Source organism: Protopterus annectens, chromosome 17.part0 (assembly GCF_019279795.1).
Source record: "Protopterus annectens isolate FY-2018-M chromosome 17.part0, PAN1.0, whole genome shotgun sequence".
NCBI classification, from domain to species: domain Eukaryota; kingdom Metazoa; phylum Chordata; order Ceratodontiformes; family Protopteridae; genus Protopterus; species Protopterus annectens.
This window is the reverse complement of record NC_056751.1, coordinates 295,814,945-295,827,976: the sequence shown is the minus strand read 5'-3', so window position 1 is coordinate 295,827,976 and position 13,032 is coordinate 295,814,945. Positions and strand designations below refer to the sequence as shown.

At 38.9% G+C, this 13,032-nt stretch overlaps 1 protein-coding gene across 4 annotated transcripts in view; it reads left to right on the top strand.

Moving 5' to 3' along the window:
* The window catches only part of IMMP1L (inner mitochondrial membrane peptidase subunit 1), an 836,932-nt gene that overhangs the window by 256,690 nt on the left and 567,210 nt on the right, over positions 1-13,032 (top strand). For all 4 annotated transcript variants that reach the window (XM_044058964.1, XM_044058965.1, XM_044058963.1 and 1 more), the window contains one exon: positions 3,282-3,370. In XM_044058964.1, the coding sequence (XP_043914899.1) occupies positions 3,282-3,370 (89 nt within the window). The remainder of the gene's footprint in view (positions 1-3,281; positions 3,371-13,032) is intronic.

Here is a 13,032-nt window from a genome sequence, read left to right as displayed (position 1 = left end):
GGTAAATACTTGTGAACTTCTGCGACTTCGTTCATGTTTTGTTTTCCATTAGAATAGCTTGAGCCAGTGCATGCTTACTGTACTGTGTACTGCTAAAGAAGACTGCTGTAGGTTTCCTGGAACTCCACTTCACCAGTGTGGGTGGAAGTGATAGAAGAGAGAGAGTGTAAGCAAGTCAGCTAATGCAGGATACAAGAGAAACAGTGGAGTGTGAGAGACTAAGAATTTGAATAGGGAACAGAGTTCATGGTTACTTGTTAGAGAGGTTAAGCTGCATATTGCCCAGTAGAGGTTAGAAGGTAGAGAAATTAGACTGGAATGGGATGAGGAAGAGGGACAGATTAAAGGAGGTAGTGTATGGTGAGAAAAAGGAGGAGAAGCAGGATGATAGGTTAACATGGAGATTGCAGAAGATCCAAATAATACCGGCTACATGCATCACTTATTAGATATTAAAAAAATAAATAAATAAGGCAGTAGCAGTAGTATCCAATATTAACATAAAGTATGTGCTAGTGCACAGTCATTGATGGCAACATTAAAGAATGCTAAGCAGCCACATACTCCAATAAACTCAAACATCCACAAATAGCTGTAAGTTAAGTTAACAAAGAAAAGAAATGGTATCAAAGATCATAGTTATCAGTTATGATTCACAACGGTGTGTAGCATTGCTGTTGTACTAATTAGACCAGTATAAAGGGATTTAGCACTTTGTGTACATAGTTCTTACATTATCTTTTTAATGTAAACAACGTGTAAATATACCGAAGCAGAAACACAGCTATAATATAGAAGCACTAGAAAAAAACGAAAACTCACATAAAAAAAACAAAGGTTGTTTAATATAAACACTTTTGCAATAAAATTGCTTCATCAGATAACATTCAACAATAAAAAGGCAAATAAGTAACTATCCTGTATCACATTGACAACCAATAAAAATACATGCATTTTCAGTTTCTAGACAACTGATTAATTAACAATTAAACAGACCTAACCATTCAACAAAGACTTAATAGTCATAATAGGAAGTCACATAAATACTACAATACAAAAGAAAAAAACAAGAATGTGATCTGGTGAAGCAATTTTATTGTGAAAGTGCTTATCATATTAAACAATCTTTGTTTTTATGTGAGTTTTTGTTTTTTCTAGTGCTGCTATATTATATCTGTGTTTCTGCTTAGGTATAATTTATACGTTGTTTATAGTTCCTTGTTTTTTTATACTGAGCAGTTAATTGCCAAGGGTTTCCGTATTCTTTGAAGTATCTTTTTAATGTGTTAAAGAGGTAATCTGTATGCCTAAATACTTATCACGCATAGACAAAGTCTTTGATTGTGATATTAACATTTTTAAAAAAATTTGAAAGTTTAGTAAAGATATTGGGGAAAAAAAAAAGAATGCTAAGCATCAAAAATCTGTCTTAACCATTAAGGCAGCAGCATATATTTGTACTAATAACAGCTGCTGAGAATCAGATTCATTCACAAAATATTACATATGCTTAGGAAAATAAAACATACTTCCAACTTCTAGCATACATCCAAAAACAATTAACATTAATTTCCCACTCAGTTATACAGCCTTGCAGATGAACAGTGAACTGTCTTTAAAGTATCTTTAACTATTTTTACCTCAGATGTTCAAATGTAGGAAATAAAAATAATCTTGTCACATACCCGTGCTGGTTGCTGACTGAGGTGCTCACATGTCCCATGTTGGAGGGCTTGACAGATGTTGAATTGAGTGACAGAGAGGAGACAAAATAATCTAAATAGAAAGAAGGCATATGGAATTTGCAGGGCAGAAAGGTGTGAAACTAGAATAGAAAACGTGAAAAGAGATTCATGCCTTAGGCCAGGGCAGAGTTTTTGGTCAGCTATCATAAAAAAATCAAAGGATAGATGACGTTTGATAATAGCACAACCCAGTGGGAGCCCATCAATTTGCAAAAGTTCAGAGAGTGATTTCTGCATGACTTCTCTTGCAGGGCTGTGTAGCCAGGTGGCGCCTCTCAACCATCCTTGATTTTGGTTCAAACTGTAGCTTCGTCCTTTCCAGTCATTCCTAAAAGTGGTACGTTTGAGAGAAAAGGTGGTAGATTACACTTAATAAACAATGACAATAACTACAGTTATAGACTTCTTTTTCTTCAGAAAATACATATTAATTTGCATTCTCTTATTCTATCAATATCTGAGTTAATAGTACTAATATGCTATTGTGTGCCCTTGATTGTCCTTGATTATTTCTGGATTTGTCACTGATTCTGAAGGTAAGTACTTGAAGAAAAGTATTTGAAAACTCGATAACTAAGTTACTCTACTTAAAGTAGGTTATATTGAATTTATACATCAAGCGTTAAATGACTGAATTGAATGCCTGATCCACAACAGGACCAGTAGCAATGTCTGGAAATCCAGGCAGTGCAGCTGTGACTAAGGCTGTTTCACAGTATTTGCCGCAACACAATCTCCTCAGCAGAATTAATAGTTAAAAACAGTTTAGTGTTAATGTAGTTCTAGGCTTGTAGTTAGTGTAGCTCTATCCACTATCAATTTGGAGAGAGTTAATTTGTTTTACAGCACAGAGCCGCTTCACAGTTGTGAAGGTTAGGAAGAATTCTTGTGGATTTCTGAGACCTTGTTTATGCTTTTCTAACTTTAAAATAGCTTGGGAGAGGAAATGGTTACTGCAGTACTTACTGGGGAGAAGGTTTAGAACATTATAATACTGGTAGGACTCCTATTTTGTTCAGGTAAAGTGTAGATGTGACATTCGGTTGAGACTTAATGTTTTTTAAGCATTCCATTCCGCCACAACACATTGAAAAAAATAGACTGCCCCATGGAGATTGCAAGTGGTTCTGTTGCTTATTTTCACAGAAACAAAACAACACAGTGGATGTTAGCTTGGTTTTCTTCATTAAGCAGCACTGATTTTTAGCACATGGCTGATTCACTTTTACATGAGTTAAATAGTTGCATATATCAGAAGTGCACTAGGTGTTGTGAAGGCTTCTGCATGTATTTTACTGCATAATACTTGCAAAGATGTTTTAATGTAAGGAAAGTGGTTGGCTGCATTAGTGTGGTACTCAAAGCAATTTCATAAAATACAAATCTGGATTAAGAATACTGGTTGGCCAAGTGGTCAGTTTCTCGATTCTGGTCGTATCCATTAGAAATGTTAAGACTGTTTAGATAAGTAAATCAAATTGCTAAACATAACTTTTATTGCAATGATGCATTTTTATTGTTTTATTTTTATCACAGTGTTCAGGACCTTCTATGGAACCTACAATCAGAAACTACGATGTGGTTATTTCAGAAAAGCTAAGTCGACATTTTTATCGAATTCAAAAGTATGTTTTGTTCTTTAAGCCTTGTATTGTTCAATTCATGTATGTTCTAGGGACTTAAATGCAGCAAAACAGTTCTAACAAATACTGGACAGTTCACTAAAACCAGTTTCAGGTTTTTATCCAGTTTTTTGTTCATTCCATTATATGGTGTGGGGGAGCAGCCACCACTACAGAGGAGCTAAACAAAACTTGACTAAAAGTATGTCTGTTTTTGGCATCTTTGTGTAGTATGAACTGTCTTTATTCTTTACTTAACCTAAGTTGACAGTAGCTTAACAGGTTGTACATTTGCCTTTAGTGCTAGAAGATCAGAAGGCTGTGGATTATTTTCCCACATCAGGTAGTTGCATGCATTTCCAATACTGATACTGCTGTGCAGCATGCTGCACTCCTGAGTATGCCATCCTTCAGATGAGATGTTCAAGTGAGACCCCATCTGCCCGAGGGTAGCACAGTTGTATGTAAAAGATGTCATGGTAGGGGAAGTTCCCCAGTGCCTTGGGCAAATGTTCCCCAATCAGTATGAATTCTGCCTCAGACCTCCCTCTGAAAGGATGCTTTTGGCATAGTGGGACTAATCTGATCAAAAAAAGTGTAAATCAGTAAAAAAAATAAATAAGTAAACCAGCCTGTTGGTGGAGGTGTTCCCACCCACCCTGACTTCTTGCGTCCTGTCTTTGAGCCAGCCGCAATCCAGTGAGTTATATAAGGATTTGCAGCTAGCTTAGAGAATGTGTCACCAATGCCTGAGTGTGGGGTATTATATCGAATGCCTTAGCCAGTTCAAGATATGCAGTATGCTCTGTGTTACCCTAGTCCATTGCTTTGTTGACTCTCTCAAATGACTCTTCCATATTAAGTAGGCATGACATTCCCTTAACAGAGCCAAATTAGGATAGGTCTGGTGTCTGTAGGTTGACAATGTCTTTATCATTTCCACAATAATTCATGCTATGGCTTATGGCTTTGCATATTCAGCTTGTTAGACTGAAGGTTCTGTAGTTCCATGTGTTGGTTGATGGCCTGCCATTGTGGAAGGGAATGACTGTTGCTGTCCTCCATTCACTTGGAACATAGCTAGTTTCAAGACTGCACTTGGAGTGCCTCAAGTGGCCCTGATAGGTCATATTTTAGACTTCAGGATGCAACTGGAGATGATGTTGGGACCCACCGAGGCGGTGCCAGCACCTGGTCCCTGCTGATAGCTGGGGAAGTATGATGAAGGGGATTTCACCTGGTGGAATGGGGAGGGTGGGAGTGGGGGTGAAATTTCAGCTGAATTTATCATTCAGTATATTTGCTATATCACCTTGATCAATGAAGGCAATACCATTCACCACCAGTTCAGCAAACTGCTGTGTGTTACTTTTAAGGCTCCAGATATAACTGAAGAAGGTCTTGTGATTGTCCATAGCATGTGAGGTGATCCTGAACTTGTACTTGGTTTTGTTGGGCTTAATTAGACTCCTTAGTTTCTTGTTTTGTTGTATAAGAGAGCAGTTGTCTTTAGGGAATTGTTTTTCCTGATCTGACCATGAGTTTTCATCTTCTTTTATTATATGCCCTATTTAGGTGAGGATTTCACCAGTGGGATTTGTTTTTAGTGTTTTTTTTTTTTGATAGGTACAGCAGCCTTTCACACGTTTGTATAGGGACTTTGTGAATAATTCCACATAGGTAGCTCTGGTCTCAGGTTAGGTGAAACCCTGAATTTTGACAAACTGCCACTTAATAAGATGTAATTTGCCTTTGAATAGTTCCTGTTACTGGTTTAGCTGAATTTTACAGGTTGAGTTTTACTTCAGATGAGATAGTTTTGTGATCCAATCTCACTAGTGAGGATGTGGCGCAGAGGGGGTGCAAAACTCTCCTGTGTTGCTGAATACCAGATCCTGTATGTTTGATCCTCTGGTTGGAGCATGCAGTCTCTGTTCCAGGATGTTTGTGTTAATAAAGTCCAGGAAGCATTGTGTCAGCGAGATTGAGACAGTGTGCATTTCCCAGTCTATAGAGGGGTAGGTAGTCACCCATGAATAGGATGTTTGGTTGGATGGTGATCACCATTAGTAGGTTGATGTAAAAGAAATGACACATGCCCTGGCATAGATGGTGACTTGTAGTTAGCCATGATGTGGTGAGGGAATGTGTTAAGGGACTTTATTTATGGTGACTTGCACATGGATGGCTCCATGGTATCATAATGTTTAACCAACCTGGAGGTATTTTTGTTGCTAAACGTAGATTGAGACACCACTAACTTTGGCACCAGTCTGTGCTGTCTGTCTAAATCTGTGAACGCACTGTAGTCTTGCACTTCTGTAGTACTTTCTATGGCTTTAAACCAAGTCTTGGTCACAGCACAGATGTCTACATTCTTCAGAGTGAGAAGGGCTTGAAGGGTGTGGAGATTTTAGTTTAGGCTCTGAGTATTTAGCAGTAATACCTTAAGATTACTTGTAGACTTTTTCAGTATGTTGGGCAGCGCAGTGGTGCAGCGGTTAATGCTGTTGCCTCACAGCAAGAGGTTCTCTGGTTTGATTCTCGGCTGGGGTGCCTTCTGTGTGGAGTTTGCATGTTCTCCCTGCGTTCGCGTTTTCCGGGGCACTCGGTTTCCTCCCACATTCTAAAGACATGCTTCTGGAGCATTTCTGCCTGGGCCTCCGCTGAAAACAGCATCTGTGGAACCTAGTCGGACATTCCCGGTCAACAAATGTTAAAATAAAAAAAATTTAAAAATGTTGGTAATTTGTCTTTTTGTCATTGCCTAAAAAGGCTTTAAAGGGGTGAATAAAGTTTTAGCTACTATCTGAAAGCCTAGGGGAGACAGGTGCAGTCTATCCCAGGCAAAGAAACATAGTAAAAATCGATCATTTTATGTTCCTACTGTGGCGTCATCCTTGATGAAGGTAGACTGCTGCTCAGTGCAAGGCTCATCACATCCAGAATCACTTGACTTGAGTGTGTGAGTGATATTGTGGATTCTGCCTCCAGGGAAACAAATAACTGTTATCTTCTCCTTGTCTGACCTGGTGAGTGGGGCATCTGTGTGCTGCACATTGGAGTCCCCAATAGCAAGAGTATTAGGTGAAGGGTATGCTTGATTATGGGCTTTGCTGTTGAGTGACCAATGGGTGTAGGTTTATGTGAGATGTTTGATGTTGCTTTTGGTGTGTGCTTTAGTGATTGCTGAAGAGCAGTGTTGCAAGTTGGTTGCTCTAGAGGTGTTTGAGATTTGGGAAGGTTTCTTTTAAGTGCCTTAGCATAAGACAGTGTGTGAGGCAGGCCTCAGAATGCCTTAACATAAGGAAGTACGGATCTATTTTTCTTCATTTCGGTACAAATGATCTCATCCACAATGGCTCTGACTGTTAGTAGTTAAGTTACAGCCCTCTTAAATAGCATACCTTATGCAGGCAATAGGACATTTTTCAAAAATCACATATAGACAGGAGAGTCATGTCACTGTGAATGAAAAGATTTTTTTGGTAAATACATACATTAAATAATATCCTGTTTTAAAAAATGGAAATGTGTAGAGCATCCAAGCCTAATTTTGGGCACACATGCTCTGACAGGATGACATGCACTTCTCAAGATCAGAGAAGAGAATTTTTGCAACAGATCTTTTGCAATATTTGACAAACACGAGGCAGGATTTTTACCAGGTCAAACATTTAACAGTTCACAGATAGCAACAGTTGATGAATCGCTGATGGTTGTTAATGCTAGGAGCATTAATAGTAATTTTTTACTGGACAATTTGTTACATTCCCATAAGACTGATGTTATTTTTTGTGAAACATGGTTAAAAAGCAATGACTAGAAACCAGTTCTGTTGGGGTATAAAAGTTTTTACTCTCACAGACATTCTAACTAAAAATCAGGTGAAGGTGTTATGATAGGGATTAAAGATGGTTATGAAACCTGTAATTATTACATGTTCAGTGATAACACCAGTACTGTAGAGTGTGTAAATGTGACAATAAAGCCAACCCTGGAACATACAACAGTTGTTTGAATGTACAGACCACTAAACTCAAGTGCTGATGACCTAGAGGAATTCCTACTTTCTTGCTTGAAACGTAAGAAGGAAGAATAATAGTGGATGGATGGTGATTTAAGTTTGCTAGAAACAGACGGTAATAATCTTCATTAAACAACATTAGTAAAAAAAATATATATATATATTCACAGGGTATGTCCGGGAGCAGCAATTGCTTCAGATTATAAAAAAAAAAAAATACCAGGGAATGGAACATGCTAGACATTGTTTGCATTCCTAAAGAAATTACTGTTACTTCATGTCAGGATTTACCGCCATTGATGAGCAGTGATTATGGGCTTATTAAGGTTAATTTATTACTAGATAATTCTGCAAACTGAAATATAAACCAATGCACAGAAGGTTAAAAACATTATATGAAAGCAATGTAAACTAATTGGAGAGATCTCTTCAGTGGAAAAAAACTGCAGAAGAAATGTGGAAAGTTTTAAAGGAGAAATATTTTGAATGCAAAAAATAAAAAAAAAGTTTAATATCAGGAGCTAAACACACATCAGGGAGTTATATTTCCATAAGAACAAGACACATGATTAAGGTGAGGGACAAAAAATATAAGAAATGGAAAAAGAGGTTGAACTACAACTTTGAAAACTGAAATAAACAAGCTGGACAAACAAATTAAGCATAGTGTGAGACAAGCTCAAGAAAATTTACATAAAGATATTGAGCATAATGGGAAACAATTTTGTAGATATATAAGATGTGGAAGGAGTATAGATATGCAAACTGATAAGCTGTGTATAGGTTTTAAAATTTGTTCTCAGACACAATAGATAATAGGTATATTTACAAAATCTTATGTAAAACAAGTTGGCTCACAAGGGGGTGATAAGTAGTTGTAGTGACATCCAGATAACCTCAAATACTGAAATCAAGTTAGATTATATTGAATAAGAACTATGCCAACTGGATCCAAACAAAGCATGGGAAGAAGACAGACTTGGTAATAATCACCTGAGAACACTTCAGCAAGAACTTACAGTATAGTTATATCCATTATTTACTATATTGTATAAATACAAGGAGCTTCCTCAAGATTGCAAACATGCACTTATACCTGTTTTTAAGGAAAAGGGGAGGAGGACAAACCCAGACTCCTACAGACCTTTAAGTCTGCTTTCATGTTGTGGAAAAATAATGGAGATGGTTATATTGGATAAGTTATTGTCAGAACTGGAAAGGTTGGAACTTGAAGCCATATATTCAAATGCATATGTTAAAATAGATCTAGTACCACCTGTAACATGATGTCTATAACAATATAATATAGCTGTGAATGAAAATTCATGTTGTGAAATAATTTTATATAGATTTAACATCAGCATTTGATAGGGTCATACGCAAAACATTGATCAATAAATTAGAACAACTAGGTATCAAAGTACTCTTGATAAGATGGATAGTTGCATGGCTAACAAATAGGACATGGCAAGTATCATACAGCAATTGGACAGGTGAAATTCTTGGTTACAGTCAGGGTGTCCCACAGGCCTCTGTCCTAGGCCCATACATATTTAGATTGTTGAAACTGGGTAAACTGATTGCATGTGTTACATATAGGGCACGTCTGCAAAAGAACTTGACTAAATTGACCATTTGGTCACAGAAGAATAACATGCTGATAAATACATCAAAAACTAAACATATGGGATTTGGGAGATATAAATGGAAAGGTGAATATTGCATACAGCACATAGTGATTGAAACTGTAGATTCTTAGAAGGACATGGGTTTATGGGTATATCCAGCTTTGTATTTTTTAATCATATCAACCAGTTGGTTAATGATAGCTATAAAACTATAGGTTGTATAAAAAGATAGATAAAGTCTAGGAAATCAGAAATGATGCAGTCATTGTTTGTTCGTTACATTAGACCCAAACATGAGTATGGAATAAGAATACAGAGCCCTTATAAGAAAACAAGCATGAGTAACCTGGAAAGAGTACAGTGGAAATATACCAGGGGCATCCATGAATGTGAAAATAGAAGTTATTCTGAAAGACAAAAAAAAATCCTATCTCTACTCGTTTCCGACCTTTCTATAACAAGTAGAGTCCGGTTTTCAGCTTTTGCTGAATTCTGGGGTGTTTTGTAGTTTTTGTGTTGCCGAGACCTTACTAAGAGAGAAGGAAGCTTCTCTGTTCATCAGTGAGAGTGGTGAGCCTTGAACAGCCTATCTGTCACTGGAGGAGTGGTTTTAGCTCAGAATCTGTAGTTTTATTGGCCATTTTGGGCTATTTCTGTCCCTTTCATCTTTCTGTTTAAAAACCTGTGTTTGCGCAGTTTTTGCATTTGTATTACCTCAGCAAGAGACTGCCTGGGTGTCCTGCAGAGTTCTGCATCAGCAGAAGGAGAAAAGAAATACTTTGAGTGGATTAAGTACCTCTGCTTTGCTTTTTATTGCTTATTTTCATTAACCGCACTATTCCGAGCGTTTTTGTATTAACTTTGCAACCTATTTGAACTCTTTGTTGAATTCTTATTACTGTTTGCACTTTAACTGATCGTTTTTAAGTGTTTTTCAAATGTTTAACTGTTGAGGACTACACACTCTAGTCTGCTAGCCATTTTTGTGCCTTGAAAGTGCTTGTATTATTGTATCTGTTTTAATTTTCGAAAAAAAAAACAAAAAAAATACTCTCTCTACTAGTTTCCCACCTTTCTATAACCAGTAGAGTCTGGTTTTCAGATTTTGCTGAATTCTGGGCTCTTTTATAGTTTCTGTGTTGCCAAGACCTTACTAAGATAGAAGGAAGCTTCTTTGTTCATCAGTGAGAGTGGTGAGCCTTGAGCAGCGTATCAGTCACAGGAGGAGTGGTTTCAGCTCAGAATCTGAAGTTTTATTGGCCATTTTGGGCTATTTCTATCCCTTTCATCTTTCTGTTTAAAAACCCATGTTTGCGTGGTTTTAGCGCCGTTTAACTATGGTTAAACTATTCCTGGTGCCAGAAAGTCTGCTCTTCAAATTTAACCTTAAAACTAGCCAGTTTTCTAGTTTTAGCTCTCAAAACTGTTCCCTTGTGCTCAGCACGTGTTCAAAACCCGTTACAAGCACTAAATAATCTAGACATTACTGCAGCACTCAACTTTCCTCACTTGCCAAGAGGAAAACAGTTTTTAGTACTTAAGTTAATAAGCACCTAACCAGGCATGTCTAAGGATCAGCTTCCGCTGTTTTCCCCTGTCCACCTGATGAATCTGGGCATCTGGCAATGTAGCAATTCCCTCATACTCTGACAGCCCTCTCCTCCTACCACCCAGCACTACAACCTGTAAGAGATGCACTTATGTAGCCAAACTGGAAGCCAAGCTCTGTCCAGCCAAGACTGGACGAGACAGTCAAGAGGAAAAGGTAAACACCTGCACCACACCACACTCCACACATAGTCCATCAAAACTTACACCACCTAAACCCACACATAGTAACACAAAGCACACACCTACGTTCGCGGAGGCTGTCAAAAGTCTGCCCAAACAACAGAGACCTCCAAAGCTGAAATACAAGCAACCACCACCCCCCCAACACTATCCAAATTACACCTAGCCCACAAAATCAGTGTGCTGCTCAACCTTAGCCCATAAGGCAAAACACCGTACCCAACACACTAGTCATAGCCGACTCTGTAGTCAGGCACACTGATGCCCCTCTCACCAGGCTAAACAAGGAGAAAGTTACTGCCAACTGCCTGTTGGGTGCCAGGATCTGCTACATAATGCATGCACTCAGGTCACTTCACAACAAGTACAAATATTACTCTGTCATTGTCAGTGTTGGTGTGAATGACCTGAGACGTACCTCCCTGGACTACATGAAAAGAGACATGGAGGAGCTCTCGGATCATGTAGCCCAGGTAGGTATGACCGAGCCCCGAGTAGCATCCTGCCATCCCCAAGAATGATACCACAGTACAAGGACAAAATGATTGACTGCAACAATTGGCTAAGCTTCTGGTGTCATTCTAAAGGGATCCAGTATCTGTCTACCTGGGATGACATGATCGACAGACTACGATGCTTTGCCATAGATAGCCTGCACCTGTCGCCCCTGGGATTCTTGATACTGGATAAGGCTCTTTCCACCCCTATAGTGCCTTTTTTAGGCAAGGTTCAAATGACAAACTCACCACCATAGCAGGTACAAGCAAACAAAATCTGAGGGTAATGTTACTCAATGCTAGAAGTCCAAACTTCAAAATGCACTTACTCGATGCACTCCTTAAGCTGGAGAACATCGACATCTGTGCAGCGACAGAAACCTGGTTCAAGGCTCCATAGAGCACCCCTGCATTACCAGGCTATAATTCATACCACACCTTTCGGCCACCTAACCTGGACCAAAACACTAAAGAAGGAAGAGTGTCCATATTCATTAAGGATATCCACACCTCCAGTTTAGTTGCTCAACATAATGCATCTGAAATTATCCAAGTACAACTAACACTGAGCAAAGCTGCAGTCCAGGTTGTAGCTTGTTACAGATCTCCAGCCACGCCCCAGGACGCCCACTCCACATTTCTTGATATACTAAATAATATTAAGGTACAGACCAATACACTAATAATGGGAGATTTCAACTGCCCCATCATCAAATGGGAGAACTACTCAAGTGCTAACTCATTTGCTCAATGTTTTCTGGAATTCATAAATTCCAACGACCCTGGATCAACTTGTCCATACCCCCACTAGGTGCAGCAGTATCCTGGACCTGGTCATTTCCAATATGGGTGACCGATGCTCCTCATCTCCTCGCTGGTCAGATCTGACCACAAGTTAATCACCCTAGACATCCACATCCCACCCCATTTCCCATTAAGGAAACCACTGTAAAAAACTTCTCAAAGCCAACTTCATGCTTCTTAAGACAGAAGTGGCTAACTTCATGACACCCATGCAGATGAAAAATAGAGATACGACTGCTGGATCCTATACAGATGCACTGTATAAGCACATACACAAGTGCATGGACCATGCCATCCCCAACAGAACCAAGGCGCTATCCTCCAAAAAAAGGAAGCCAATCCGGTGGTCCCCTGCCATAAACAAACTCTACAACAGAAGGAAAAAGCTGTTGCAAAAAAGAGTAAAATCCTATTATTGCAGGAACTCCCTGGTCACCCTCGGTAAGAAGCTGAGATTCCTTATAAAATCATCCAAAGCTAGTTATGAAAAGAAAATCATCACTGATTCTAAAGACAACCACAAAGCATTTTACATGTATGTCAATCATCTCAACAGCAACACTCAGATCTGCTCTGAGCTACAGCACAATGGCACTAAATATACAGAACCAACTGATATTGCCAACATCCTGGCAGATAGGTTCATTGCAATCTTTACTCCCCCTCACCCTCCAAAGAGCCCATATCTATACCAGAAGCATGCAAAGCCCCTGTAATCAAGGACGCACAAGTAAAGTCTGCACTCTCCAAAGCCAAGAACACAGCATCCATGGGACCAGACAACATCCCAGGCTGCGTTCTGCATTAACTACAGAACAAACTGGCACCCCACCTAAGTACCATGTTCAATCATAGCTTCACTTCAGGCTTTGTGCTTACTGAATGGCGCACAGCGACAGTTTTCCCACTCCACAAAGG